This window comes from Empidonax traillii, unplaced genomic scaffold, assembly GCF_003031625.1.
Source record: "Empidonax traillii isolate 1590-97213 ecotype Southwest subspecies unplaced genomic scaffold, ASM303162v1 scaffold957:size654520, whole genome shotgun sequence".
Taxonomy (NCBI): domain Eukaryota; kingdom Metazoa; phylum Chordata; class Aves; order Passeriformes; family Tyrannidae; genus Empidonax; species Empidonax traillii.
The window spans coordinates 170671-198631 of NW_020956150.1; the positions used below are offsets into that span (position 1 = coordinate 170671).

The 27961-nt window shown below is 51.5% G+C and overlaps 1 protein-coding gene across 2 annotated transcripts in view; it reads left to right on the top strand.

Moving 5' to 3' along the window:
- The first annotated feature begins 210 nt into the window (after positions 1 to 210).
- Positions 211 to 27961, top strand: part of RPH3AL (rabphilin 3A like (without C2 domains)) — a 44486-nt gene continuing 16735 nt past the window's right edge. Inside the window, exons 1-6 of one of the 2 annotated variants that reach the window (XM_027903327.1) lie at positions 211 to 276; positions 7628 to 7739; positions 8995 to 9138; positions 11116 to 11245; positions 15019 to 15105; positions 24112 to 24286. In XM_027903327.1, coding sequence (XP_027759128.1) covers positions 7663 to 7739; positions 8995 to 9138; positions 11116 to 11245; positions 15019 to 15105; positions 24112 to 24286 — 613 coding nt within the window. In that variant the 5' untranslated portion in view covers positions 211 to 276; positions 7628 to 7662. Of the gene's footprint in view, positions 277 to 6664; positions 6704 to 7627; positions 7740 to 8994; positions 9139 to 11115; positions 11246 to 15018; positions 15106 to 24111; positions 24287 to 27961 lie in introns of those variants that run through there. The other variant, XM_027903328.1, reaches the window with a different exon arrangement.

Sequence of the window (27961 nt, forward strand, 5' to 3'; positions counted from 1 at the left end):
CATCCCCGCTCCCGGCACACACCCCCGCACCGTTCCCGCATCCCCGCTCCCGGCACACACCCCCGCACCGTGCCCGCATCCCCGCTCCCGGCACACATACACACCCGCACCGTGCCCGCATCCCCGCTCCCGGCACACACCCCCGCACCGCCGGGGCGGGCCGGTGGCCGCCAGGGGACGCGCGGGGGGCGGGCGGGGGCGGTGCGGGTGCGCTCCGGGTTCGCTCCGTTTCCGCCTCGTCCCGCCGGGGCAGCCGCGACCGAGGCCCGAGCTCAGGTGGGTGCGCGGGGGGAGCCGCGCCGGGGACCGGGCGGGGCAGCTGGGCTCGGCTTAGTTTGTTTTAGTTTAGCTCAGTTCAGCTCGGCGCGGCTCTGCCCGGGGCGCTCCGGGCGGAGTTTGAACAGAGTTTCAGGGCTCGCTCCCTCCCGGCTTGCCAGGTACGTGTCATTGCAAGGAAAGGGCCGTGCCGATGGGTACGGGTGGGCTGGGACCGGGGAGCTTTGAGGAGGGGCCTGGGCACTCAGAGCCGGCGCTCTACAGGTGGGAGAGTCTCTGTGAAAGGCTGCGGAGAGAGAGGAAAAGCAGGGTGAGCTGCGCGGGGCTGATCGCCTGGATGTGTCCTGTGCAGCCTGCTCTGGGGGGTTGGGTGATCTCTCCAGAGGTCCCTTCCCACCCCAGCCTTTCTGTGAATTCAGGTGGAATTCAGCCCCCCTGAAGGGAGCTGACTGTAAGTGGCAAAGGTGTGGAGGGGAAACAAGCCAGAAGTGGGAGGTTGAAAGCGACCTGCTCGATGGAAAAAATTATCAGCTGTGTCGTGCTTTTGAGAGCTGCTGTTGGGCTCCTGCGTGTCCTGTGGTGGGGACAGCCACGTGCACCTGATGGAGGGTGGATTGCCATGGCTCTTGGGCACTCTGACACGGGGTCATGGTGCTGTTTTATGTGCCTGTAACTATGATATGCTGTGCCCACCCTCAGAGTTCTTGCCGTGCTTCAGGTTGGGTCAGGTACTCTCCAGGGCCTGGTCAAAGTCCATGACTTTCTTTTTGCTTGTACCAACAAAGGGCGATAAAGGTCTTTGGAGTGGCTGTGCTTGTGTTGTTGATCAGAGGCTTCCTAGGATGCCTAAAACCAATACTATACCTTAAGGATGCTGGGAAAGGCTGTTTCATCCTCCAGATGTGTTGGCAGGCCTGTGGCTCAGAGCTGTGCTGGACAGGGAGTTTTTGGCAAGGCTTGGGGTCAGGCTGCTCAGCAGAGTTCCTCCACTGGCCATGAGCTGTGCTTTTCCTGGTTCACTTGAGGTTACCTGTGAAACAGCCTGCCATGTGGTTCTTCTGCAAGGGATTCCTTGACAAACACCGGCCAGTGCCTCCCTACTGTGTCCGATTCTTTCTAAGAAACCTGATGCTTCTCTGGAGGCTGGGAGGTGCGGATTGCACACGCCAGCCCTCAGCTAAGGCCTCCTGAGCTTTTTAGCATATCAGAAGAGTGAAATGAGTTTCTCTAATTGGCCATTTAGATGCTAATTTGCTTCTCCTAGGCCTATGCCAGATCAACCTGCCCCAGAACGTGAGTCAGAAAGAGCCTGCTGTCTTCATGAATTATTCACTTTGCATAACGCACCTGCCTGGCTGGGGATCAGGAGGAAATAAGTCCAAAGTCTGATAAATAAAGATACACCTTGGCAGGTGGAACAGTGCTGGCTTTTCTCCCCAGCATCACAGGGTGCTGGGGCCCTGAAGACTGATTTTCTTGGGCAAAAACTGGGTTTTTTAATAGCTTACCATATATCAAGTAGCCACACTAACAAGTGCCTCTCATTAATAAAGGATTGTTGGTGCTGTATGTCGGCCTTCCTGTAGAGCTGATTTTATCTTCCCACTTGTAGGACTGGCGGGGACCTCCAGGGCATTGTATTTTTATCAACTCTTTATAAGCTCCATCCTAAAAGCAGTTAGGCTTCTTTGTCACTGCTGCCAGGATTGGGAAGCAGCTCTGGTGCACAGAAACCACCTTTGTTTTCCCCTCTAACCTCATCCTCACTCGCTCCTTTGCCAGCTTGGCCTTATGTGATAATGACACCTCTCAGTTGATGTGTGCTGCAGCCAGTTGGTGTTTAATTTGGTCTGGGCCAACCAGAATTGACTGAATGAGGCTTTGAACGAGGTTGTGCCTATTTTGCTGGAGCTGATGCTGCTTGGATTGAGCTTTCATGGTGAGACAGACTGGAAAAAAGTCTGTCTGATTGGGTTCTTAAGTTGTTGTCCCAAAGCTTGCCAAGGCTTTGTGGGGTTTATTTGGACACTGTGTTTTGGCCTAAGCGACAGAGCTGCGAGTCAAGTCTGATCATACTGGATTCTTTGTGTCTCTTGGCTCTCCCTCTGCTGCTGGGGGTTTGTGCTGTTGTGAGGATTTGTAAGGAACGACAAAAGGCTGTTCCTCAGCTGTGCCCCTGTGCCCAGGTGTGCCCCTGCCTGAGAGAGGGGAGCAGGAGACGATGGGGATCACCTGGCTCTGCTGTTCTTGTGCTTCCTGCCTGCTTAGCCCTTATAAAATCATTTTATAGCATTTTATTGGTGCTTACAGGAGGCTCCTGCACCGCTGAAGGGGCTGACGAACTGCTAGATGTAGGTGTGAATGGGCAGTTCAAAGTGGTTCGTGTGTGAGAAAAACTTCTCTAAAGCCCTGATTCAGCCAGCACCTGCACAGGCACAGTTCCTGCCCCGCTCTGGCTCTGAGACTTGGCCAGATCTTCAAAGTCAAGTGCGTGTCTTCTGCCACGTTTCTATGGCCCGGAGGGTTATTCTGCCACTTCAGAACAGCCCTGTGCTTTGAAATACAACCGTGGCACTGGAATCTTTAAAACACGAGGGGGAAAACTTGGCATCCGGAGTAAATAGCCTTTCCCTGCCTGCTCGCCCTTGTCTCCCTGGTGCCGGGGAGGAAAAGGGACCGGCGGGAGGCAGGGGCTGGGTTAACCTTATCAATCTCCGCCGGTCATTTATCCCCTGTCATAGCAACACGAGCAAAACACTCACTTAGTTGCTACGGTTTCCCGGGGATAATGGGGTCTGGTGTGCGGAGCAGGGAGTAATTACACCGCTTCTTTGAGGGAGCAGCCGCTAAAAGGAAAAACAGGCCAACAGGTACCTGGTGCAAACTGGGAGTCCTGGGGGAGGTGACGCCCTGGAAGCAGGAGGGTTAATTACACCGGCACAGCACGGTTTTGGGAGTTGGGGACTTGTCCCTGGCCAGCTGTTTAACTTTGATTTTTTTTTTTTAATGAAGTACTTAAAAAAAAAAATCGCCTAATTAATTTTCTATGAAAACAAATTAATGTGGACACGAGCTGCTCAGCTGAAATAACCAGGCAAATGAAAGCTGACTGGAGAGCTCCTCATGGGCCTGTGTAGGATATTTTTGTATTTGCAGGGCTCTGAGGAATTAATGCTTGGTGGGCACCCGTAATCAGCCCAGCTGCAAGAGGGCTGGTGCAGGCTGTGCAGTCGCTGTGTGAGGAGGTGTTTCTGCTGCAGTGACTGCCTCAGTGTCAACAGGACCCTTCAGTTTTAACTTTGGTGTCGTCAAGGTAAAGCCAAAAAACGTGTTTGAGATGGAGGAGCGGGGGAAGGGACCTGCTTTAGGGAGATGGTGCTGAAAGTACATGAGCTGAAAAAGCAGGCTGATAAATTCGGGACAGAAAAATGTTAGGGGTGTTAAATACAGAGCTGCAGCCTGGCTCACAGAGTGCATGATCCAGGAGTCTCTGGAGGCTGGCAGGGTATTCTGGATAAGTATTGCTGTGTCGTACTCTACTCTTACACTCTTCTTGAAGCATCTGCTCTTGGAGGTGGTCAGATAGCAGGTACTGTGCTCACTGGACCTTTGGAACGACCTGCTGTGGTTGTGTTCTGTTATTGAGGCAAAGATACATGATGTTCACGTTGCTGTTCTGCTGAGGAAAATGGCCTTCTTTCACAGCCTGAAATTCTTTGAAGAGCAATCAAGCCAAAGGGCTGTGTCTGCCTTCCCTTGTTCCCTTCACTCAGACCCCGCCAGAAGACTTTCCTCTCCCAGACTGAAGCCGTGTTCTCAGGTGCCTTGTTCTCTGGCTGAAGAGCACAATTCTTATCGTGGGGAGAGCAGAAGCAGAGCTACATCAGAGCTGCAGGCAGGGGTGTGCTGGGTTCTGCATCCTCAGGGATGCTCCAGGCCCCACGTGAAGGGGTTGGCTCACTGCAGGGCAGAACTCCTTCCGTGCAGAGCTCCCCTGTGCTCCTGTGCCAAGGGCAGCCAGGTGGACTCAGATTTAATGAGGTTTTGTTTCACATGACTTCCTCCATCACAGGAAAGGAACAAACAGGTGGAGTGCTTTTAAAGCAGGTCATAGAATATCGATAAGGGCTCCCTTTTAATTCTGAATTCAAGTGAAAAGCAGAATCTTGGACTGGGACATTTTCCTTCTGTAACACTAAGTGCTTGTGCAGTTTGTTCTGCAGGCAGTGTACTTGCAGGTGGGCCAGGAGCTGTGGATTTCTCTTGCTCTCTCACTGGCTGCTTCTACCCTTCCTTAAATCTGTTGAGAGGAAGACAGGGAGGGGATGGCTGGGTGAGGTAGGTACTAACTCGACTATTTTTGAGAGAGAATGCAAGAGACTTCAAGAAAGGGGCGTTTCCCCACAGTCCATGAAAATGACTCCCCAGGCTGGTGTGGTTTTCCTATCTTGATGTTTCTGATTGCACTGTACTCCTTGTCCTGTGCAGAGATAAGAGGGAGGATGCTTCATGCCTTCCAGATAATGGTACCATTCCTCTGGCATCATTCCCATGCCCATGAGAGAGAGTGTCCTTTCCCTCCAGTCCTGCTTCTGCCCCAGCAGACTGTGTCCCATTCTTGTTTCCTTCTCTGAGGTGGTTGTGTCATTCCCCACCAGCCTTTTCCCACAGGCAAAGGTGCGAAGCCAGCGTAGATGAGAGGAAGCAGCACATCCCGATGCCGCCAGAAGAAAATGCTCCTGTAAATATTTTTTGGGGAATAATCTCCCTGAAGACTGTTTTGGGATATGATGGCTCTTCAGGCAGTGTTTTGTATTCCTTCTCCCTTTTCAGATGGTGCTCAGGGAGTGGTGGAGAACAGAAAGCGTATGCTGAGTAACAAGAGGCAAAAGAGCATGACATTGCTTGTTTTTGTTCAGTCACGCTGAGCAAAGCTCACTGTGCTGTGAGGCTGGAGAATGCATTTAGGTCTCTACTGAGAAAAATGCTCAGCTGATGTGCTCTGGTTCTGACTCGCCTTCAGCTCTGTTAGAGCAGATAAAGCTCTGCTGAGGAGGGGCAGATGTTTTCAGCACAGCTTTCCACCCTGAAAGCTCGGCTGCTGGCAAAGCCAACTCCTCTGCCCTGACTGTGATGTGGGGCTCGTCTCCAGCTCCAGCTTTTATGCTAAACATCCATCCCAGAGCCACTGAGTGCTGCTCACGGTGTGGCTGTGTGCACTGAGCCTCACCAGTGGACGCAGAGTGTGGGCTGTGCTGTTCCTCAGGTGTGCCTGAGTGGGAGGGAGGAATACATGGTGTAGCTGAAGAGTAATTTAATATATGCATATGTGTGTGGGGGGCTACATGTGCATATAATCCTGTAACCACACATCACAGGCTTAGAAAATCTCTGGAAAATCCCAGGTCAGCCATTCCGTGTGAAATTGTAGCCTGTTCTTCTAACCCTGCCCCGGGGGCGGGAGCTGCTGTGTTCTTTTGCTGCTCGTGCTTGATTGCTCCCCTGTGTGTGAGCTGCTGTGGGATGTGTGTGGGGAAGGTATTCTCTCCTCGCTTGAGATCGTGAAGGAGATGAAAAGAGCATGAGGTGTTCTGGGACCAAATGGAAATGCAAACCCACAGCACGTGTAGCACTGAGCAGAGCAGGGAAAGCAGGTGGTAAATGGAAGGTTCCAGGGGTGATCCCTTTCAAGAGTGATCATCTTAACTAATGTAGTAAAGGTTTAAAGAATTGAACGTGACACTTCTGTCTGTCCTTCCTGTCTCAACCCTCTTTCCTGCAGCTTCCTATCTCCTCCATTCCTCACTTTGCTGCACAGTTCAGGCTGTGTTGAGCCCTCACCCTTTTTATACATCTGTCCCCTGGCTCTGAAAGAAATCTGTGCTCCGTGTGGAATTCTCCCTCTTCTCTCCTGCCTGTTGCAATCACTCAGTTTTCAGACTCTTTCCAAAAATCAGATGGTCAGGGAGGAGAGAACCGGTTCGCTGTTAGTAACTGGTTTGGCTCTGGTTTGGACGGAGCTGTTGGTTCTCTGGCACAGGCTGGTGTTTCTGTGCTGGGGGTGAGTGTGGCACGTGTGGGCTCAGCACAGGGAGGGAGGGAGGGATGTGCACAAACTGTGTGTGTGCCTCTGTAACAGGGCCAAGGCCACCAGCCTGTGATGCCTCCGTGCATCTCCACGCAGAGAGCTCTGTGTGTCAGCAGCAGATAGCAAGGGTGGGTGCAGCACTGACCCACAGGCACTGCTGGGTAACTGTGCTGTGGATCGAGACTGGAGCAAGTGTTTGCTCGGGAACTACGGCACAGTTGGCAGGTGATGCACCTTCCTGCCGTTGTATCTGATTTCTGTTTGCCAACCAGCATCAAACACGTTATCTCTGCCCAGCAGGTGTGGTTTCAAAGCTGGCAAGTGTCTGTTCTGGGGGAGGTAAGTATTAAGACCTGGAAATTTGTGCTTTAGGGCTTGTGAGACACTCGCTCTGCCGGGGAGCGAATCCAGCAGGTTAAAAGCTCGGTGCATCAAGTCTAGTTGTGCATCCGTTGAAATGTTTTGGCTGTGCCTGTTCCCCTGGTGCTTTCCCTTCACCCAGGCTGCTCTGGTGGGACTCACAAGTGCTTAGCTGCAGAATGTTTCTCCCATGAGCACACAGAGGTTGGCTCTTGCTGCCTTCACTGGTGGTGCAGCTGTCACTGAACACGAGGAATCACCGGTGTGACCGTGCCGGGGACAGGAGCCACGGCAGATCTGCTGCAAGAGGTGCTGTCTTCAGCATCAGAGAATGCAAACAAGCTGCTGTTGTAGGCTGTAGTTATAAATATCAGGCTATTATGGAGGCAGTTTTAATGAACTAAATGACTTGCCACTATTCATGCTGATTGTAGCGTGGGTTTTTGTTTGTTACCCCATTAAGAGGTAAAAAAAAAAAAAAGGCAACTGTAGCTTCTTTGTGTCCTTTTAGCATGGCTTTCTCTGTCAGAATTGCAGGGCTGGGGCTCTGGAGGTGGGAAGGCAGAGATTATTCTTACAGACAACGCTCTTCTCTAGTTTGAAATGAAAAATCAGAACTGACAAAGAGTGTCTGGCTTTTTTTTTTTGAGAGAGTACCATAAAATCTAAACTTCCAGCCTTGCCTTCAAGGTATTTCAAGATATTTATTAGCTTATATTTTATGAGGATGATGGTATGTTTTTATCGCTGTCTGTGGGTGAGAGTCTGTCTCCTTCCCCTGTGTGAGGTGCCAGCAGATCACCTCCCTCTGGTTTGCTGGAAGAGTGGCCCTTTGGGGTGGTTAATGAGGCTCTGCCAAGTGCTGCCCTGGGTGGAATGACAGCTGGTGTTTGCTTCTTCCAGGTGTGATCCCTGCCACTCCTGCCCATCCTGGTGCCATGGCTGACATGATTTTCGGGAGCGGGACGGGCCAGTGGGTTTGCCCCAACGACCGGCAGCTGGCACTGCGAGCCAAGTGAGTCCTTGTCACCCTCCTCCTCTCTTTCCAGCCTCAGCTCTGGCCTGAGTGCTTTCCTGGTGTCTGTGTGGAGCCCTGGCCTGCTGTCCTGTCACTCTGTACCCTGCCTGGTGGGACAGGAGCCTGCAAAGCTGGGGCTCAGGGCTGCCAGCCTGCAGTGGAATGTGCGGTGTGTGGTGGGAATCCATCCCACCAGCCCTCCCCTGGCTGAAGGGAAGGGCTTGGAGGCAGGCTTGGTATCTCTGCAGCACCCTAAATATATTTGATAGCATCCCCCAGCTGCCAGCAGCACTCTTTTGTTTTAGGAGCTTGTCCTTTGATCTCGTTTTCCCCTGAAGTTAGAATTGCTGCATAACCTAAAGACTGAAAGGAGGGAGATGACTCAAGCACTAGAACTGCATTTCTTTCTTGGATGCTTTCCTTCTCTGGCAGCTGGTACCATGCCACTGCCACCTCTGCTCTTGCCTGAACCCCTGGGGTCATCCTGCTGCTGCAGAGTGTTGGAAAATAGGAGGGCACCCCATATTTTGGGGGACTGCCTGGCTGTGAACAGTGCACACCACTGCCACTTGTCCAGCCTGCACCTGAAAGCCTCAGTAAGACAGCTGTGCCAGAGAGTGCCCTGCATTCTGGTAGCAGCCATAACTTTATCCACTGACCTCTAAACCCCTCCTGAATGGTAATTAATTGAGCTGTGAAAGCTCCTGCCTGTCGCCAAGTGAGCCAAGGAGAAACATCAGCTGCTGTGTGTGAGGCACAGAGGGAAGTGGTTTGCTCAAGTCCTCGTGTGAACCTGGTTCAGAACCAAGCAGGGGAGCTGCCAAATTTATATTTCCAAGTGTGCCCGGTGATTTGTGTGTTTGAACAGAGGACCTCAGGAGTGTGTGTTCTGGAGGGAGGAGGATGCAGGCAATCAGCACCCCCCTCTGCAAGGGTACCCCCAGGAGTAGGACAGCCATTCCCAGGACCGCTGGGCAGAGACAAACAGGACTGAGGGCTTGGAGTGGTAAAATACAAACGGGAGCAGAAAGGGAAGTGAAAGGGCAGGGAGAGACAGCAGAGCACTTGAGATGCTGGAGGAGTGATGTGATCAGTGAGGAGACTCCTGCTTTGGGCGTTACTCATGGAACAGAGGCCCCTCTGATGGAAGGCTGACGTGGGTCTGTGCCTGGCAGGTTTGGCCTGTGGGGCAGGGCAGGGGTTTTGTGCTTTCCTTTCACAGCTGAGCCCTGCCCTCCACCCCCTCCCACAGGCTCCAGACGGGCTGGTCGGTGCACACATTCCAGACTGAGAAGCAGAGGAAGACGCAGGCTCTGAGCCCGAAGGAACTTGAGGTCATTCTGGAAGTCATCCGCAAGGCAGAGAAACTGGACATCATCGAGCAGCAGCGCATCGGGTACAGTCACGGTCGTTTGTCCCCTTCCCTCCCGAGGAAAGGTCGGCACAGACAGAGGAGTGGCTCTCCTGCCTGCCTGAGCTCAGCCCCCATCCATCAGAGCATCCCTTCGCTCAGTTATTCTCTCCTCCCACGTCGCTTGTTTGGAGGTGACCAGCGTTGGGAAGGATGTGATGTTTTCCTTCCCTCCACATCTTGAGCCTTTTTCTAGCCTTCTTTGAGCCTCGGGGCTTGCTGAGGTTGCAGCCCTGACACAGTCCCTGGGAAATGCAGCCAGTGCTGAGGCAGCTGCCCCAGTGGCTCTGGAGGAGGCTGGGAAGATGCCCAGTGCTGGTGGATGGATGGCTCAGAGGCCACTGCTGGCAGTGCAGTCAGGTTTTCCCTCGTCTGCACCAGTCCCCTGGGATTTTGCCTGGAGCAGTGAATGAGTTGATGTTCTAGTTGGCTGAGCCCTCTGGATGGGTTTGCTAGCTTGAATTATTTAATTTACAGGCATCCTTTTGCTGCTGCAGGTTTCCATTTGCTCTCAGTCCTGTTGGAGGTCTGGTCTCAGCTGTGTCTGTGGTTGTCCTGCACTACCTTAAAGCCAGGGAGCTGGGCAGTCCTGTAGCATTTCCCAGCAGCTTCTGTGCTCGTGAGACAGGAACCCCCAGTGACTCCCACCCTGTGTCCAGCAGGCCCAGCTTCCTACCTCTCCACCCCCCTGTGCCAGGCGTGTTAATGAGGGCTAACGAGAACTGACAGTGATGTTTTTGTGGTAAATGGGAGATCCCAGCAGCAGCCAGTGACCCTGAGGAGCTGGTTGTTCCTGTGTGGTGGTTGGTGTAGCTGCAGCAAGCGATACTCTTGCTGTTCCCCTGCTGAAGCATTCTCTGAAATGCCTTTGTTAACTCCTGGGAGTTCTCTTGTGCCGAAGTCGAGGATCATAAATCCAGTAATGATGCCTCGGTCTGGCTGTGCAGTCTGACCTCACCACCACAGGCAGTACCTCTTTCAAACAGACCTTGCCTTCCTCTCAGTGTGGGGCTTGGTTGATGGGGCATTAGCAGTAATGAGGATGGGATTGCTCGGATAGCAGGATCGCTTCCTCCCTGAGCCTCCTGCACACGCGTGGCTGTGGCTGGTCACTGCCACTGGTAAATGGCCTGGCTCTTACTGTCCCCATCTACAAATGGGATGCCTGAAGATTGCCAAGCAGTGATCTCATGACAGCAGCCTTGCTCTGCATGCTCTCCACATCCTGCATCCTAATTGCTTATCCTGCCTCCCTTCCCTTTCCTAGTCCTGCTGCTCTGGACCTTGCGCATACATATGTGCTTCCTGTCTTCCAAGCGGGCTGTGGAACGAAGCAGAGAGCAGTTACTGGCATTCCTGTACTGCAGCCAGGCTCATTTTGGTCTGATGGCTTCAGTCTGGCCTTCCTGCTTCTAATGGGATGTGGGCAAGTCATGTACCTGCAGCGCTGCTGTCAGGGGCGTGTAAAAATGGAGAGGACTTGGCAGGTCTAACTCCTCTGCCCTTTCCCGGTGCTTTCTGACTTGCCCTGCTCTGAGCATTAAAAGTTTTTCCTGCTCTACAAGCAGGAAATGTTTGTGCTGAGACTGTGGCCCCGGTGACACCGAGCTCCCTGAAGCGTTAGGATCAAGCTCTTTGTGTGAGCTCTCTGCCCACTAGCTCAGTCAGGCCTCTCAGTGGTATTCCCTTGTTTGATTATTCTGAGCTCGGTGAACGTTGGTGGATGGGCTTACAGGGGTTTACAACCCCTGAAGACCAAGAGCCAGCTGATAGGGAAGCACTGAGTGCAGACACTGAAGGGAAGGTACATATGGTCCCAGCACGGGGCCCAGAACTGCGCAGAAGAGGCAGAGGTAGGCTGAGTCTGGAGCACAGCCTGCAGGTTTTTGGCAAGCCTCAGTGCCAGGCGCTTCCATTTCCAAGGTGAGTGCTGTGACCTCTGCTCTGCCTCTCTCCCCGCAGGCGCCTGGTGGAGAGGCTGGAGAACATGAGGAAGAACGCCATGGGGAACGGGCTGTCGCAGTGCCTGCTCTGCGGGGAGCTGCTCGGGCTGCTGGGCAGCACGGCTGTCTTCTGCCAGGACTGCAAAAAGGTGGGCTTGGTCACACAGGTTCCTGCTGTTCCTGGTAGCAGATCTGTCTAGAAAAGGCCGCCAGGCCTCTTGGAAGCCGGATAACTCTGCACAGTTAACTTTGGCCCCACTTGTCCAGGTCAGTGCTGTCAGACCATCAGGTTTTCTCTTGCTTGTCTTATTCCTCAGGATCCTAAAGTGCCTAAACTGCCCTTAGTAGTGGGATGGGGTGTCTCAGCCCCCCCTGCATCTCCCGCTTGGGGACAGAAACGTACAGTCATCAAAGACAACTCATAAGAGAGCCTGTGAGCTTTGCTGTGCCCTTAGACCTTCCAGCCACACCTCCCTATGAGAACTCAAGTCCACCCTCGCATTCCAAACCAGTGTGAGTTTTCCAGCCCTGTGCCCCAGCGACTGCCTGTGTTGTGTGTGTTAACAGGACTTCATGGGTGCTGTTTGGGCACCAGTTTTCAGGGACGCTGCTGCTCTGCCAGCACCCCAGGGACGATTGCTGCTGGTCTAGGCACCGCAGCCAAGGGGTTAATCTGTATTGCTGTGGAGATGATGATCTCCAAGGCAACCACCTTATCCTGCCTCTGCTGGGAGGCTGGTTTTCCTGCACTTGAAGCCCATCTTTCCCTGGGGAGACACCTCTGTAAGTTGCTCACCTCAGCGTGTTGCCTGTGCAGGGGTGAGGGTCCCCACTGTGTGCTGGGGTGTTTCTGACTCGATGGTGGTTGGGTGGAAAGGAGCAGCCTGTGCTGACTCTGTCCCTGTTGGGTACTGGCATCAAGGAGACGCTTACCAGTGTCACCCAGCCTGTCACCGAGGAGATGTCCTGTGGAGCCCACGGACTAAAACCTGCAGCTTTACTGTGGAGTGCTGCCTGTTGGCACCTCTGTGGTTAAGCAGCCGTGCAGGCCACGGTGGAGAACCTTCAGTGCTGGCTCTGCTGGAGTTAGTGAGATGCAGAGCAGGCTGCCAGGCTGGGGCTGCACTGGTCCACAGTTGGCTGCAGCATTGCTCTGGAAACTCTTGGGGTAGAGGGAAGGGTGTCCCATGCAGTCAGACCCGAGGTCCCAGCACCCTCCCATCACACTTGCTGGGCTAGGAGCTCTGCTCTCAGGTGGGTTTCTCCACCAGTTCCAGTTTGCAGAAGTAGCTTGACTGTTGCAGGGATTGTGCAGAAGGTTGCTCGTGAGGCAGTGCCTGGGAAAGGAAACGCAGATCTTTGCGCGCCTGGGTCCTAAGCCAGGGAGAAAGCAGCTCTTGAGGAAGGGGTGGGGAAGGAAGCAGCAGTAGAGCACTGGGAAGTGAAAGGTCTGGTTTGAATGGGAGCTGTGGGGCAGCTCTGAGCATGGTCTGTGTGCACGTGGCCTGTGGAGAGCGGGTGACAGACAGGAGACGGCAGGCTGCTTCCTGCGTTTCAAGCGTGTGGAATAACAGGATGTGCTGTATTCCTGCCTTCTTCCCCTGGGCAGTTCTGCTCTCACCTTGTCAGAAGCCAGCTAGGTCATGTTGCCACAGGGCTTTCTAACCTCCCTCCTGTGAGCCCAGTACACGACTGAGGAGGCAGAAGGTGATTCAGACACTTCCCAGCCTTTTCCATCTGCAGCTGCAGAGTGGAACCCCCAGCTGGTGGCAGAGCATGAGCCTGAGGCTCTGGGAGGGCTGTGACCAGAAAACCCCAGAGAAGGATGGTGGTTTTTTTTCCCCTTGATTTATGGTTATTCCCTTTTTGTCTGGAGTCTGTTGAGCAGTTCAGGAACATTCACATCCAGGTTGATTTAAGCGAGACCCTGCTTTTCCTGTGTGCATTTTGCAGCTGCTTGCAGCTTGGCTGCACTTTTCAGCTGCGTGCAAGCCTAGGGGAGTGCTGCCTGGGTGCCCTGGGCTTCTCCCCTTACTCCTTTTTAATGCTGTGGATTGAGCTCAGGGAACAGTCAGCCCTCCAGCAGAGCACACAGAGTGAACTCCTACTTTAAGCTTGTTCCCTCTTGTCCAGGGACATCCATCACTTGTGCAGTGCTGTATGCAATAAGCAATTTGTCAGGGAATTATGGATTTTTAAAGTTCATATTTTTCTTGCAGGCAGTGCTCTGTTACCATCTCATTGCAGCCTGTTTAATTCAATAACTGGAATTGTAATGATGCATCTGAAACACAGCAAAGAATTTACCTTCTGCTGAATAGAGATGTTCTTGCATCTCTTGTAGCCTGATGGGTTCTCTAAGTGCCACATTCTGCTTTATGAAGAAAGCTTTTAATATTAGTTTTGACTATCTTAGAAATGAAGGCATTATGGCGAGACAAAGAATGCATGCAAATCCAGATGTGTTAACAATAGGAGTAGCTAGACAAAGCACAGTGTGCCATTTACCATGCAGAGGGTATCATGTATAAAAGGTGAAGTGTAACTAGGAGAAGAAGGTGCTTTGTCTTGTATTTAATGACAGATGGGTCTGCATTTAATGTCCTTGATTTTTATGTCTTCTTCCGAGTGGTTGTGAGTGATGCTCAGTTTTCCAGTTAGTCAGCAGAGAAGGGGAGGAGGAAAATTTATGGCTAGGAGTAAAATCGGTTGGAAACTTCCACTAGAGGGAGCGTTTGAATGTGCTATTCGTGTGGGGATTGGGATCTTTGAGGGTATTTCGGACTGAGTTCCTCCCTCCGATTTTGGGTTGAGGGAGGGAGAGTTTGGGTAGTGGTGTAGGTGGAGTAGGTGGTGTCTGCTAACTGAATCTGCAAAACCCCCATGGCTTGAGTTTTGATGCACCAGACCCAATAGGTTGTTCCTTCCTTCCCTGTGAAAATGAGGACGGGATCAGCAAGATGGAGAAGAGCACCAACCTCTGTGGGGCTGCTGATGCCTCCCTGCTTTCTGTGCAGCTGAACAGACCTTCCTCTGGACTACACTAACCAAAACATTCATGCAATGATGCCACTGCCTCGGGTACCATCATTCTGCCACCCTCCTCCTCCAGACCTGGGCTCTGAGGGCTGAGTGAGCCACTGAGCCCTTTGTCCCTGGACTCGGGAGCCTGGTTAGGGGGATATGTAAGACCTTACCTGGGGATATCAAGTTCTCACGTATTTCTCAGCAAGGTTTTGCTCTCCTGAGCCCTCTTTGCGAGTGGCTTTTGCTCTGGGAGGATCAAAGAATTCATCCAATTTCCCATTCAAGCTGTATGCCAAGGCTGATAGGCATCAGCTTCATTATATGATATTAGGTGATTCAGGTTGTAAATGGCTTGTAATGCCAGCGGAGACATGAAAGTTCCCTTGTGCAGCAGTAAGGGCTGTCAGGCATTCAGCAAATGTGTGTGTAGACGTGGGCCTGCCCACTTCCTAAACACCACAAATCAGCAGCAAGGACTGTTGTGGGGTTTAAAACTCTATGTGTGTGAGGGAAGAGAGGAGAGGATTTCCAGTCTTGTACTTGGTTACAGCTGCTTTCCGTGCCACAGAGGTTGGGTTTAGGATTCAGAGGAATAAGAAAACCATTCATGAGGTTTGATTTGCCCTGTGCAGTTCTCTTCTTTCTCTGGAGTCAAGGACTGTGCTGTAGATATGCCTTTGTCTCATGTCCATGTAGATCTGAAGCAGCTTCCTGCAGTGAATGGTTCTCCAGGACAAATAAGAACATTTGTGCCATGTTTAGGTTTCTAAAGAAAGCAAAACAGAGCTCTTTGGAGAGATGTTTCTCGACCTCCTCTCTCCCAGGGGCTCTGTGGCTGTGGGGAGTTACCAAAACCACCTCTTTTTTTTTTTTTTTTTTTCTCTCCTTGTTTCAGAAAGTTTGCACCAAGTGTGGAATAGAAACCGTCAGAGCCCAGAAACGTCCTCTTTGGTTGTGCAAGATCTGCAGTGAACAGAGAGAGGTAAAATACAGCTGTGGAGAGATGGGGCTCAGCAGCTTTCACCTGCCTGAGCTCTTCCCTGTGCCTGGACACTTACTGTGAGGTAGCTTGGGATGGAGTTTGGGAGGCTTGGCTGGAGGCCAGGCAGGTTCAAAACACACGCAGTGGTGACAAGTTTGGTTTATGAGGGGGTGGAGGAGAAAAACCCCACCAGCACCTGGAGCCTGTATGGCTTTGTGGAACTTTCCTAGCCATGTCCATAAAGAGACTGTTGCCTTACACTCTTTCCCTCCTGGCTCTGTGGCAAATAAACTTGGCTAACTGGTTTTTTTTTAATACAGCTTCAGAGATGTAGAGCATAACTGCAATATTTGTCCCTCTAAAAATAACTAGGATTGCAGCTTTTAAATCTGTTTTTCTCCCTGCCTGCAAAAATCCCATAACTTGCCAGTGTGAGACTTACAACACAGGTCTCTAAATTTTTATATCCTTCATCCTCGACTTTACACTGCAAGAAAAAGTAATGGGCTGCCTCAATTCCTGTCTGCCAGCCAGCCTCCACCAACATCAGGGCTCGCTGCTCTGTGGCAAAGTCCATGAATTTGTTCTGTGATCACAGACAGATTTTCACTTGTTCCCATCAATTTGTTTTGCTTGCTTGTGGTCCTTGAGCATCAATCCAGTGCAGCTATTTCTGACCAGCGCAGCCAAGAGTGTAACCTGGGTGCTCTGCTACATCAGTTTGTGAGGTGTAGTGGCAGCATTTGTGCAGGTGTTAGAGGGGCAGAAGATGTTTGGTTTTTTTTTTATCCTAGTTGTGGAAACTTGGGATTGCTTGGGTTTTCCATTGGAGGGGCTTGTTTGTGTGGGAAAACTCACAAAGTCCATTTTTAGGTAAGATGAGGGATACGTAACTTTAGAACAGCAGTGTGGGTAGGGCAGGCAGAACTCCTTGGATTTTGATAATAATTTGATGTGCTGGATCATCCAGATGTTTTGAATTCCGAATGGAGATCCCAAAATAGAGAGGGAAATGGGTACGGGACTAAAATTTACTTTATTTCTTTTAGCCTGGTTTTTTTTGCGTTTTCTGCTTTTTATTTATCTCAGTCTGTACAACTGGATTTTTTTCCTATTTCTTCAAAAAAACAACAAGGAACCCTGGTGACTGGACAGAGAATATTAACCTGTGTGGTATGTGTTACCTGTGGCCATTGTGTGAGGGTATGATAACCTTCAGCACTCACTCTCTTTCTGCAAAACCTGAGATACAAAGTGCTTTCCTGATGGAAAAGGATGGGACTTTCCTTCTTAGACTAACTAAAATATAGCCCCATCTTGCCTCCCAGCTCTAAGCTTCAGCTTTGTTTTTCAGTTCTCTTTAAGGTCAGTTCAGGTCTGTCTCCTTTCTTGTTTACGGTGGTGCTGGTGCCCTGAACAGGAGAAGGTTGGAAGGGTCACAGTGTGGACACGCAGCCAGACATCAAATCATACAATCCCCTCTGTCTTCCCACGTGCCCTACCTTTATTTTGAGGGAATTGGGATTTGAGAAATAGCAGGAACCTTGAGGCATGTCAGCCAGGGCAAGGAAGTTGAGGCAAATCAGAATAAATGCCTGGAAAGTGACTTTGATCAGTGGCTTTGGTCTTCCCTCAGTGTGTGAGGAAGAGATGAAGCTCTTGGGCCTCAGGCTGATGGCTGGTACAAGTGCAGCCCCTGAAGCTGGTTCAGGTGTAATGATATTACTGGGCATGCACTAAATTAAAAGGTTTCTTTTAAGAGCTTGTGTTCACAACCAGTGTCTTGTTGCTGTCTGTTTCTGTGGTTTGACTCTGTTTCATGTTGCCATCTGCTCTGGACCAAACCCATTTGGCCATGCTCTTTGCTGCAGGTGATATTTGCTGTCGATGAGTGCAGATGGATGTCTGCTCTTTAGGATCAGATAGTCTCGTTTCTGTCTAACCTCTGAATCCCACGTGTGGTGATTAGGTATCAGCCCCCTTTTATTTCCTGGAATCCAGGCAGAGAGCTTCAGGAAAGCCCTGGAGCACTTAGGGTTGTGTGATGGAGTAACAAGTCACGCTTCCTCTCTCCCCTTGTCAGTGCACAACATGACTGAGAAAGGTTCTTTAGCCAACAAAATATGGACTTAAAAGAAGGCTGGCCCCAGGCCACAGAGCTCTGGCAACACCTAAACTTGATCTCTGTAGTGGGTGAGAGTTTGATGCTGGTGCAGCCCCCCTCCCCAGGTGTGTGATGAGATGTGGTGTTTCCAGGTGAGGTGATTCCCATCAGCACTTTGATCGCCATCTGATATTCTGAACCACCACTCAAGCTGTCTGGGCATTATATTTGTGAAGCTCTTGACTCTGTTAGTGAGAGACTGCCAGACACTGGAGCGGGAAAGGGAGGTCATTTGGAAACCCAAGTGGACTAAATGGTGTTGGCTGGAGTTAATCGGCGTCATCTGGCTGGGAGGAGAGCCTTGCACTGTGATTGTCCCCTTTAGCCTCTGCCATGCACTAAGTGAGCCCGTGTGTCCCACCAGGCTCTCGGGCCAGGATGGTGGAGTTGGACATTCCCATGCACTAGCTAACAGCTGCAGCGTGGGGCATTGTTCCCACATGTCAGAGCTTTCATCCCTCCACCTCCCTTCTTATTATTTGTCCCTGCAGGCTTGATTTAAACCAGCATAGGTTTAGTGACATGTGGCAGTCATCTCCCCCCCTTTTGCTGTGTGGACAGAATTGTGAGCTGGCTCCAGTGATGATTTAATCATCACTTTGCCTGGGTCGAACGAAGACTGAAGTAGCAAGCCGTTGTTTGGGTCAGTTCTTCAGCTGGAATGGAGTGCCTGGTGTCCACAGGTCCCTTTGAGAATCCCAGCCTCAGCCACTCGGAGGTGTTCCGTGCTGCTTTCTGTTTCCTTGAAAACCTCCGCTGGGAAGGCTGTGCTGCATAGCGATGAGGAACAACTTGCTCTGACACTGTCTTATTTCTGGAGAGTGGAGGCGATTAATGGGCTCTGCCTGCTGCTTTGCATCCCAGTCATCCAGAAACAAAGCAGAGCCTGTGGCAGTGCTGGAGCTGCTGTGCAGGATGGGCGCAGGGTGAGGGTCTCCAAGGGACCGAGAGGAGCTGGGAGGAAAATACTGTGTTCTAACGTGGCAAAGACCTGACAGAGCCTGGATGTTCCTCTTGGCAAAGAGAGCATCCCCAAGGACCAGCAGACACCCCTGCATCAATAGTGCATCTCTTCTTCCTGAGATAAGATAGAGCTCACCTGCTTTAGGCCAGGACTGGCCTGTTGGAGGTGCCACTTGTCCCAGGTGTTTGCTGGGGGCAGCTATGGAAAACCCTCTTTTGTTCTTCCAGAATTCTGTGGTTGTTTTCGTTTGCAATGTCTTCATAGGGCAGTGGAGTAAAAGCAGATGTGGACTGTGATTTAGTGTTCCTGCAAGCAAGGGTAGAAGCAAATTTGGTCAAGCTTTCATTCAGCTTTGAGGGCAAGACACTCCCTCCCTTCTTCCCTCCTCCGTGTGCCGCATCACCTTTCTTGGCTTTGATCTTGCTCTGCCTTTCTGAAGACAGCACAGAGGGCTGATCCTCCTTGGGGCAGTCCTGTTCCTGCACGTGGATAGAATCCCATGGCATGATAGGGGTGCTGATCCCTGACTGCAGCAAACACTGGCTGTGGGTTTGCAGCGAGTCTGGTTGCTAATGTGGCAGTGAAACATTCATGGGAATGAGTGCAGGGCAGAAAGGGAGCAGGTCCTCCAGTGAAACAGGCTTGTTGGAGCAGCTGCCAGAGGAGCAGGACTTGCCTGGGAGGAGCAGTGGTGGATATATATACAGCTGGAATGATTCCCTGCTGCCAGACCTCTGGCAGAGCACGTGAGCTTGATAACAGCTTGGGCAGCAGTGCCCATGCTGAATTAGCCGCATGTGGCTGGAGCCTGCCCGTCACCTCCTGGCCTGAAGGGGAAAAGGGACCTGCTGTGCTTTGTCAAATCCCTGCCCGGCCGCTTAACTCTCTGCACAGCCTTGTTTTGACTGATACCACCAGGTTCTGCAAAGCACCTTCCCAAACTACCCCTTTTTATATATATATTATTTTTTATACATCCATAATTAGCGATGCTATCACCGTAATTAAAATCCTCTTGGAAGCATTCGCGCACATTTACATTTGAATTGACACATCCAAAATTGTAGCGATAATGAAAGCGGTTTCGGGAGAGCGGGGGGAAGAGAGAGCTTTTTCTTTTTTTTTTTTAATTTGAAAACCCCATGGAATATGAAAGAGAGCATCAGCTATCAGGGACCTGTTCAAAGTTTTAATTTGCCCCCTCCGCTTCGCTTTCCTTTTAATTTCTTCTCCTTCACTACACGGCGTTTTCACGGCTGGCTGCGTTTCTCGGTTTATCACAATAAACCGTGCAGGGGAGGAACGGAGTCATCTCCTCCCCTTTTGCCCCCAGGACTTCCCTTTTCACACACACACACACACACACACTCATACCATTCTGAATGTTATAAAGCAACATAGCCCAGGGTTATTCCTGCCTGGCGTGATGATTTCTTGGCGAAACACCACACTGATGGAGAGGAGTGTTTATTTTGGGTGACTCTGGATTGAATCGGAGCGATGTGCACCTGTTTGCAATTGAAAGGACTCATCAATAGCCTCTGCCATATTATTTTGGGGGTGGTGGCAAGCAGTTAGACTCAAAATAGTGTCCTCTAGAATAGAGCCACGGGGGGAAAAAAAAAGAGGCCTGATTGAAAGGGGAACGACAAATTGTTGAAGGCTGGCAGGCACTGCCGCTTGAGAAACGTCGGGGTCAGGGGTGCGATAGATTCTGCTATTCTGGAAACAAAGCTCCGAATAGTAATTCCACTGCCTTTTAATTTTCCCCGTCCTCGAGTGCTGAATGTGGGAGTTGACAACAGATTGCTGTAAATAATGTAATTGGAAATCTCTGTGTTATGGAAAAGCAGATGAATGCAAATAACGAAGCCGGAGAGCGCTCGCTCTTTCTCCCTGCCAGTGGTTTGCAGCGTGCCAGAGCCGCGGTGGAGAGCTGGGACAAAGTGAGTGTGTGGGCATGTGCTGCCTGCAGGCAGTGGCAGCGAGGTCCTCCCGGGGTGGCTGCGCTTGCAGGTGCCTTTCTCTTCGCTGGAGCCCCCGAGAAGCTGCTGCCCCAGCTTTTGGGGGGTTGAGCAGTATTGCTGGTGTCAGCATGGGAAGCTAAAGGTAGTGGTTTTCCTCTCACCAAGCCTGGATCACTGTGAAGTGAAGGGCTGCAGGATGGGAACAGCAAGCACGTGGCACAAGCAGGAGGTGGTAGAGCGAAATGGGGCTTTGCAGCAAAAGCAGCTCTGTTTAGGGGACGTGGTTTGGTGAAGAGAACTCTGGGGGGGCTGCAAGCGTTTGTTATGTTTCCTTCAGCTGTGATCCAATCCCTTCATCAGCAAGTCCTAATGTTTTCCCTGTTTAGGAGCTTGTTTCAGCACTTGTATGCTCAGAGAAGTTTGGGCAGTTTCACCAGGGTTTTCACCAGGGCCCAGCAATGCTCTGTTAGGTCCCATTTACAGGCTGCACTTGAAAGTGCTCGATAAAATACACATCTGGTTCTGCACATCTCATCCTGTAGCTGTAATGATGGCTTGATGCAACTTTAATAGGAATATTATGAGGGTTATAAAAGGCATTGAGCTCCCTGGACTTGTCACGGCCGTGGCTGTTAAATTGGTTTGAAGTAATAAAAGGAGTGTGGCGCTGAAGTAACTCTCCTCCCTTGCTTTGCTTTGGGGTAATTTAGGTGTCAGGGGAGGCAGAAGGACAAGGAGCCTGAAGGGAGTCAGTGTTTAGTGTGGATTTTGGTTGTGTTGGGTCAGTTTGAGCGCAGGGCCACAGACAGATGATGAACTGTGGCGTAGCTGCTCTGTCCTGAGCCACACTCAGGGCCACCCCATCCTGATCTGGAGCAATGCAGATACTGATCTTTACTCCCCTCTATCGAGCACTCAGAGCAAGGGATGATCAGCGTTCCTCAGAATCAGGTTGTTTCAAGAGACTGGAAGGGGCTGGCTGGTGAAATTGCAGCTCCACCCAAACTCAGGCTGCCATGGGGCATGGGATGGTGGGAGCAACCTCCTCTCCTCCTTGGCAAGAGTAAGCTCCTGCTAATAAACAGGAGTTTTATTCTTGAAGCGCCCATTACAGATATATTAATTTAAAATCAAGCAAGAATTTTGCTGTCAGGCCCCTCTTGAGATCAGTCAAACTGCCATCAATAGCAGTCAGCAGCATCGATCTGTTTTGATGCATGGGTACTAAAACTGACCCTTGTGCCCACGTGCAGAACAGAACGTGATCCGTGGTGCTTTGGGATGGGCTGTGCTGCTAAACTGGGGTGGCAGAGGGACTGAATTCATACAGGGGGGAGCACCTTGCTGCAGCTATTTTAGAGCTGATCTCAAAATGATTTCAGAGCTGCTGTAATAAGACCAAACTCTATTAGAGGCACCAATTTAAAGCGAATATGTATGCAGAGAATCAATTTTATACTACTATTACCACATCAGAGCTGGGTGTATTATATCATTAACTCTTTCTATAACGACTTGCTTTGGGGTGGTGAGAAACCTGGGGGCGACCAGCCTTTGTTGCAGCCGTCCGTGCTGTGTCTGATTGGTTTTATGGTGTGCCTAAATTGTAGTTCGCCCGAAGATAATAGGTCTCTCCAGTGCCTCAAATTAAATTACAGATGTTGCAAGGTCTGTTCAGAGAACCACTGTACCAAAGGGGTTGTTTCCTCCCCAGCAGTTTGTGGAGGGAAGGTACGTGTGCCCCAGCTACCCACTGGGCATCAGGGGGATGGACAACCTGCCCTCCTCAAGCCACGGCACTGCTCAGGGTGCAAACCCCGTGCCTGCCACTGTCCTTGTGCTCCCACTGTGTCCTGTGGGCTCCCAGTTTTCCTCACTTGGGGGAGACCAGGGCTTACCCAGCCTGCAGCTCCTGCGTGGTGCATCTTTACCCGAGTTGCACTGGGCTAAGCTCCAAGCAGAGCTGTCTGCCCCAGACTTACAAAATATATGGCATTTCCCAGTTCTTGGGTTTGCAGGGATAGAAGAGCCTGTTCCTCCAGGGTGCCTGTGCTGCACTGACGTGTGCTGTTGTACACACTGTACCAAGGGCTGTGCAGTCCCCACGTGCTGGCAGAGGGGACAGAAGGAGCTGTGTCAGCCTGTGCCTTGACTGGCTGGGTCACTGTTTTGGCTGTTGGCACAGTGGTGAAGGAGCTGGTAAAGCGTCCTGCCTGCCAAGACCCCCTCTGTAGAAGAACTTGCAGTCTTGGGAAATTGGCTTCCCGGCTTTTTGCTTGGATGTGAGCCTCACCATCCTTCTGGGTTGTTACCCAGCAGGAAAATGTCGGTGTAATTGTAGGGTGCTCTCACCTCCTGGTTTCTAAATCCTGCTGTGGTGCACGAGTGTCTCTCCTGCACTCTTACAGTAACTGATGTGTGTGCTGGGTCACAGCAATGCTCTGCTGTCTTCTGCTGGGGGCTCTTCTCTTAAAAACCTTGCTATCAGGTTCCCCCCTGAGTTCAAATTGCCTTCACTTGGTTTTCAAGACCTCAAACACAGAGATTTGAATTCTCTGTGCTGATGGCTCTGAACAAGGAAGCAGGCATCCTGCTGAGCAATCTCCTCCCATCAGTGAAATGGGACCTCTGGTGTCCTGCTTTTTGTGCCTGCATGAAGAGAACTCCTCCTGTGGGCCAGGTTTTGTCACTGCCCTCTGATCAAGCCCTAAATGCAAATTATGAATGCATTGCTGCAATTAGGGGTATCTGCATTTGCACCCATTGCCATAATGGTGATACTGTTTGTAAAATGCTTTGGGAGCTTGGAGTGAAAGCACTGATCTTCACTCTGAACAGAAGTGCAAGGTTTCTACCTCCTTGCATGAAATAAAAAATGATATTTTTACTATATTAACGTATTTTTGCCCTGGCTGTCTCATTAGCGCATTATTAGACTGCTGGAAGGCACAAAAGAATTAGGTTTGTTGAGGCCATTTCTCCTTGTCTGAGTTGCCACCCTTTTCCCTTCCTCTGGCTCACATCAGGCTTTATATTAAATATACTTAATAGAGCGCCTTCATCATAAGCTGCATTAAAACTAAATTGGAGAGGAGAGGCCGTTCTTACAGAAGACATTACAGTTTAGTGCTCACAGTCCATTTCCTGCTGCAGGTTCAGGTTACTTGAGTGGTGTTCTTCTCGTTCTGGGGTTTTCAAGCTCGTTAAATGATCTGGCTTGGCCTGAATTGCTCTGTGAGATGAACACTGAGGTTGTGCCATTCGGTACGACACGAGGGGACGTTTCTACTGTCCCCTTCTCCAGCTGTTGCCAGACTTTGACTCTCAGAAGTAAAGAATCCCAGGCTGAGGGACCCCTCCTAGCAAGAGAGACTTGTCAGGGCTTTCTGCTCCTCCAGCCAGTGCAGGACTTGTTTTACTCTAAGCAAAGCATGTGCTTGGGGCTGTTGCCACTCATGGCACCTGCCTGCTCTCTCCTTAGTGCAGGACAGTGCACATCCCAGTGTGGTAAGCCTGGGAATGTGTATTTGACTCAAGTACTGCATCAGAGAAACATCCAGTCATGACCTGGAGAACATAAGAAGCTCTGCACGATCACCTTCTGCTCTTCCTTCAGTCTGTGCCTGCTGCTCATTCACATTTGTCATTTTTCAGTTGTGGAAGAAGGACCGAGGTGAAGCTGGGCTGACAAGGCCTGGGGAGGAATTTGGGATGCTATGGCAGATGCAGATTCCAGGGGAACTGCTGGGCTCTGTGAGCTGGAAGGGTTGACTCCCCCATGTTTGAGTGGGGTCCAGGTAGCTCAGAGGGAATGGCCGGGCTGAGCTCGGTGGGCGGCTCATTTTGTGATGGTTGTGCTCTCTTGCTGTAAAAACTCCAGGCTTAAGGTGTTGTGTGTCTGTCTCTGGCAGGTTTGGAAGAGGTCTGGGGCGTGGTTCTACAAAGGGCTACCCAAGTACATCACAACCTTGAAGAGCAGCAGCAAACCCATCGAGCTGCACTCGCAGCCGTGGCAGAGCGAGCCGGCCGTGCCGGAGTCGCAGAGCGTCGGGACCAGCCGATCCTTCACCTGGGCCAGGGGAAAAGGTGGGTTGTCTGCTGCATGCCCAAAAAGCAGATGGGAGAAGGACCTGGCTTCTGCTGTTGCTAGCAGGATTCAGCTAATGGGGGAGGCCCTCTGTCAGAGGTGAGGGTTATCCCACAAGGTGTGGTGTGTTTCCCGCGTGGGCGGTGCTGGGGTTTCGTGCTGTGGTATGTTTTTTCGGGGTTCACTGTTAGGTAACTGCAGGGCCCAGACTAGTCCCAGTCCTCCTGAACTCCTGTTCCTTCAGTCTGTCCCTGCTTTCCTCTGTTCCTTGCAGCCCCCACTGTTTTTCTGGGACTGCCAAGGGAGGGATGAGCCGTGAAAGAGGCACCTGTCTGCAGTCACAGCCCAAAGAGCTGCTCCTGCTGAACTCCTTGGGATTGTGCCACTGATGGACATTGCTGTGCAGCCAAGGCTGTCCAAAGGCTGATCTCATTCCTCCTTCCTTGGGGCTGCTTGCTGCTTGCTTCTGTTGCTCTGCAGAACATCCCTGGGCAGATCCTTCAGGCTGCTTTGAGATGAGTTAGGAAATACACCACCAGCATCTCGCTGGGGGCTTCCTGGGGCCTGGAGCAAGTGGGCAGAGACACTTTTCTAACAGTCAGTGGGTAGGAGAGAGCTGATACTGGCTGTGTCCCTTTGTGCCTGACCCTCTGAGCAGGTGAGGGGAAGGGTGAAACTTTGTCCCCAGGCCTTGGGGAGGGGGCTGAGGTTTGCAGCATGGAGAGCTCAAGGCTGGGTTGTTCTTTAAATGTGTCTTGGAGAAGCTGTTGATTGGCTCTGTGCAGGGCTGAGGCCGGAGCACTGACAAGCCTGAAGGTTTATTAGCTCCAGCACTCCCATCTCTGTTCTTTGGGGGAGACTTTGATTGAAGCAGACCATTGTATCACATCTTGTGTCAGATCCCATTCACAGCACTGCCTTGTAGGGCTTTTCCTCCCCATCTCTTCCATCTGCCCACCCAGTTGTTGCTCACACCCCCAGCCCAATGCTGTGCCCGGAGCCAGCAGGGGGGACACAGCACTGGGGAGCCGAGTGCTCGGGGTCATCAGCACGGCAGTGGCTGAGTGCTGCAGAATTAGAGCTGCAGCCAGTCTGCTTTGATTCCTCCTCCTTTCTTTCTGGTGTGGATTAGCAGAGCTGTCTGGCCTCTCTCCCCTTCTTTTGCTGTTAGTTCCCCTCAGATGGAGAAGTCCTCTTCAGAAAACCAACCACATGCAGTCTTCCACTTACCAGTGGTGCAGGGGGAAATAACCTTTTAATAAAGAGGGCTCAGGAGACTTGGGTTTACAAACCTTCTTTTCAGGCCCCAGCTAGGAATGCACTCTCAGCCCTACTGTAACTTTTGTAATTAAAAACAAATTAGATCGACAGTAGATGGTTGTGCTTCCCTCCAGGAGATGCTTGGAAGGAGTTGTCTTAGCAAAGAGACTGATTGATGAGGTTGTTTTTTGTTAACATGATACAGAAAATGTTAGGAGTCGAAGCTGTTGAGCCCAGAACTGACCTGCTGTTTAGTTCAGCTTTTTAGTTGAGTTTAGTTTTTGGAGAAGGCCTCCCCATAAATATTGTCAAAGGCAGCAGAGGAGCAGGGGGAGGACAGCAAAGTGACCTTTGGTAAGCCTTTATGTGGGTGCCGAGCTGCCTTTCTCCCTGCCCTGTGATGTTTGTCTGGCTGCTGTTTTATGGCTTGGATAATACTAATTTATGGCTTTATTTTCTGGTGCTCTCTTTCCCTGTTGCCCTTCTCTGTTAGGCTGCCTGTCCTCTGCACAGCCTTCAGTGGGCACTGTGGGCTGTAATTCATCTCTGGAGCTGGGTGCTTGTACCCCTCACCCCTCCATTTAACCCTTTTCCCCCTGCCAGGGCTGGGACTCCTGCTGTTTGTCACACCAGGAGCTGCCTTTCAGCAGGGATGGGACAAGCTTCAAGTGTCCCTTTTCCCCCCTCAGAAGCAAGGGATTAGTGCCAGGTGCTGGGTACTGGCTGCTCCCACTGCAGAAGGGTGGGAAGGAAGGCAGCAGGACCAAGGGAGCACAGGAATGTGCCTCTTGGAAAAAAAAAAAGCCAACCCCACCAGGATGAAGTTTTATTTTTGCACACCCAAGTGTTCCTCTTGTGCTCACGGACACTGGGATTTGCTGTTGCCTATAGTTTTTCTGGAATAAACAAGCAGTTGCCATGGGAACTCTGCTATTAGTTAAGGCACAAATGTATTGTCACGGGGAGAACAGCAGTAATATTTCTTGGTGCTGGGGAACAGCTCTGCTCCATGTGGTGGAATGTGGGTGGGATTCTGCATCGGGTCAGGCAGGATGGGACATCAGGGGGGTGGGGAGCAATAGCATCAGGGCTTTCCTTCTTCCAGACCCTGAGTTCTGCAGAAAAAAATGGAAAGCATCTGGGTGGAAAAAAAAAAAAAAAAAAAAAAAAAGGGGGGGTGATCCCTGAGCTGTTGTACTGTTTGGCATGAGGGCTGCCTGCTGCTCTGCTCGGTCTCTGATGGTTTCTCGTGTTCCAGCTGTGTTGCCAAGCGATGCAACATGCTGGGCTTGGCACTGATGGCAGCACTGGACAGCGGATGAGCAGGGGGATGCGGTGGGTTCATCCAGTGTCTGTGTGCTGGAGGCCAAATCCCTGAGTGGTGGAGCAGAGGGGAGTGTGCTGGGGCATGTCAGCAGCTTTGCAGGCCACCAAGGGAGGGTCCTCCAACTTGCCAGCAACTTTGGACAGTGCCAAAGCTGAAACTTGTGCTGTTCCTGAAAGGGAGAGTGGCTTTGTGCAGCCCCCTCCTCCTGCGTGGAGATGTTCCTGCAACTGTGGGCAGTGCTGGGTGTGTTCTAGTGCAGGAGCTGCCCTCAGTGAGACACTGGGGTTGTATTAATAGTCCTCATCTCTGCCTCTCCCAGCCACAGGGACCAGAGGGCTGTGTGTGCCAACGATCCGGGTGCCGTAGATGATCCGTGTGCTCGGGGGCTCGTGCTCAGCCCGCTCACCCGGTGCCCCTCTGCTGTGCTGGGGGTGTGTGTGGCTGTTGGAGCTGTTTGCTGCAGGGTGTCCATGTGCTTTTCCTGTGTTTTTTGACAGCTGCAGGAGCTGCCAAGTGTGGTGTGTGCCAGGGATCAGCTCTGCCCTGTGCTGGGCAGCAGGAGGGAGCGTGGCTGGCTCTTCCCAGCGCGGCCGTGCCCGTGCCAAGTGCGCACACGGACTAAAGGAGCTCAGCCCCAGCCAAATGCTCCTTCTTCCCAGCCTCAGCACAGCCTCCCCACGTCCTCTGCTGCTGGGGTTAAGTGCAACCAGCAGCCCTCCACCATTCCCTGTGGCTCCCTGTGCCACAAGGCTCTGGTGCCTCTGGCTTGGAGATTGAGCCACGTGTCATAGGGATCATGGGCTCTGCCAGCAGCTGCAGGGCTTCAGGCCCTCGATGAGTGACCCATTCCCTGTGGGAATACTGCTTTTCTAGCAAGTTTTATCTCAGCATATTTTTCTTTTTATGAGCTTTTTTTCCAGTCAGCTGGAGATGGGGATAAATCTGTTCCCTTCTCTCAAAGTACAGCTGTCCAACGACTCTTATTGATATATCAGCAACTGCTGGAACACCAGATTTAATACTTCTGGGCTCTGGAAAGTGCCAGCAGAAGGTCTGGAAGCTTTGGATGAAGAATTACCTTAAAGGG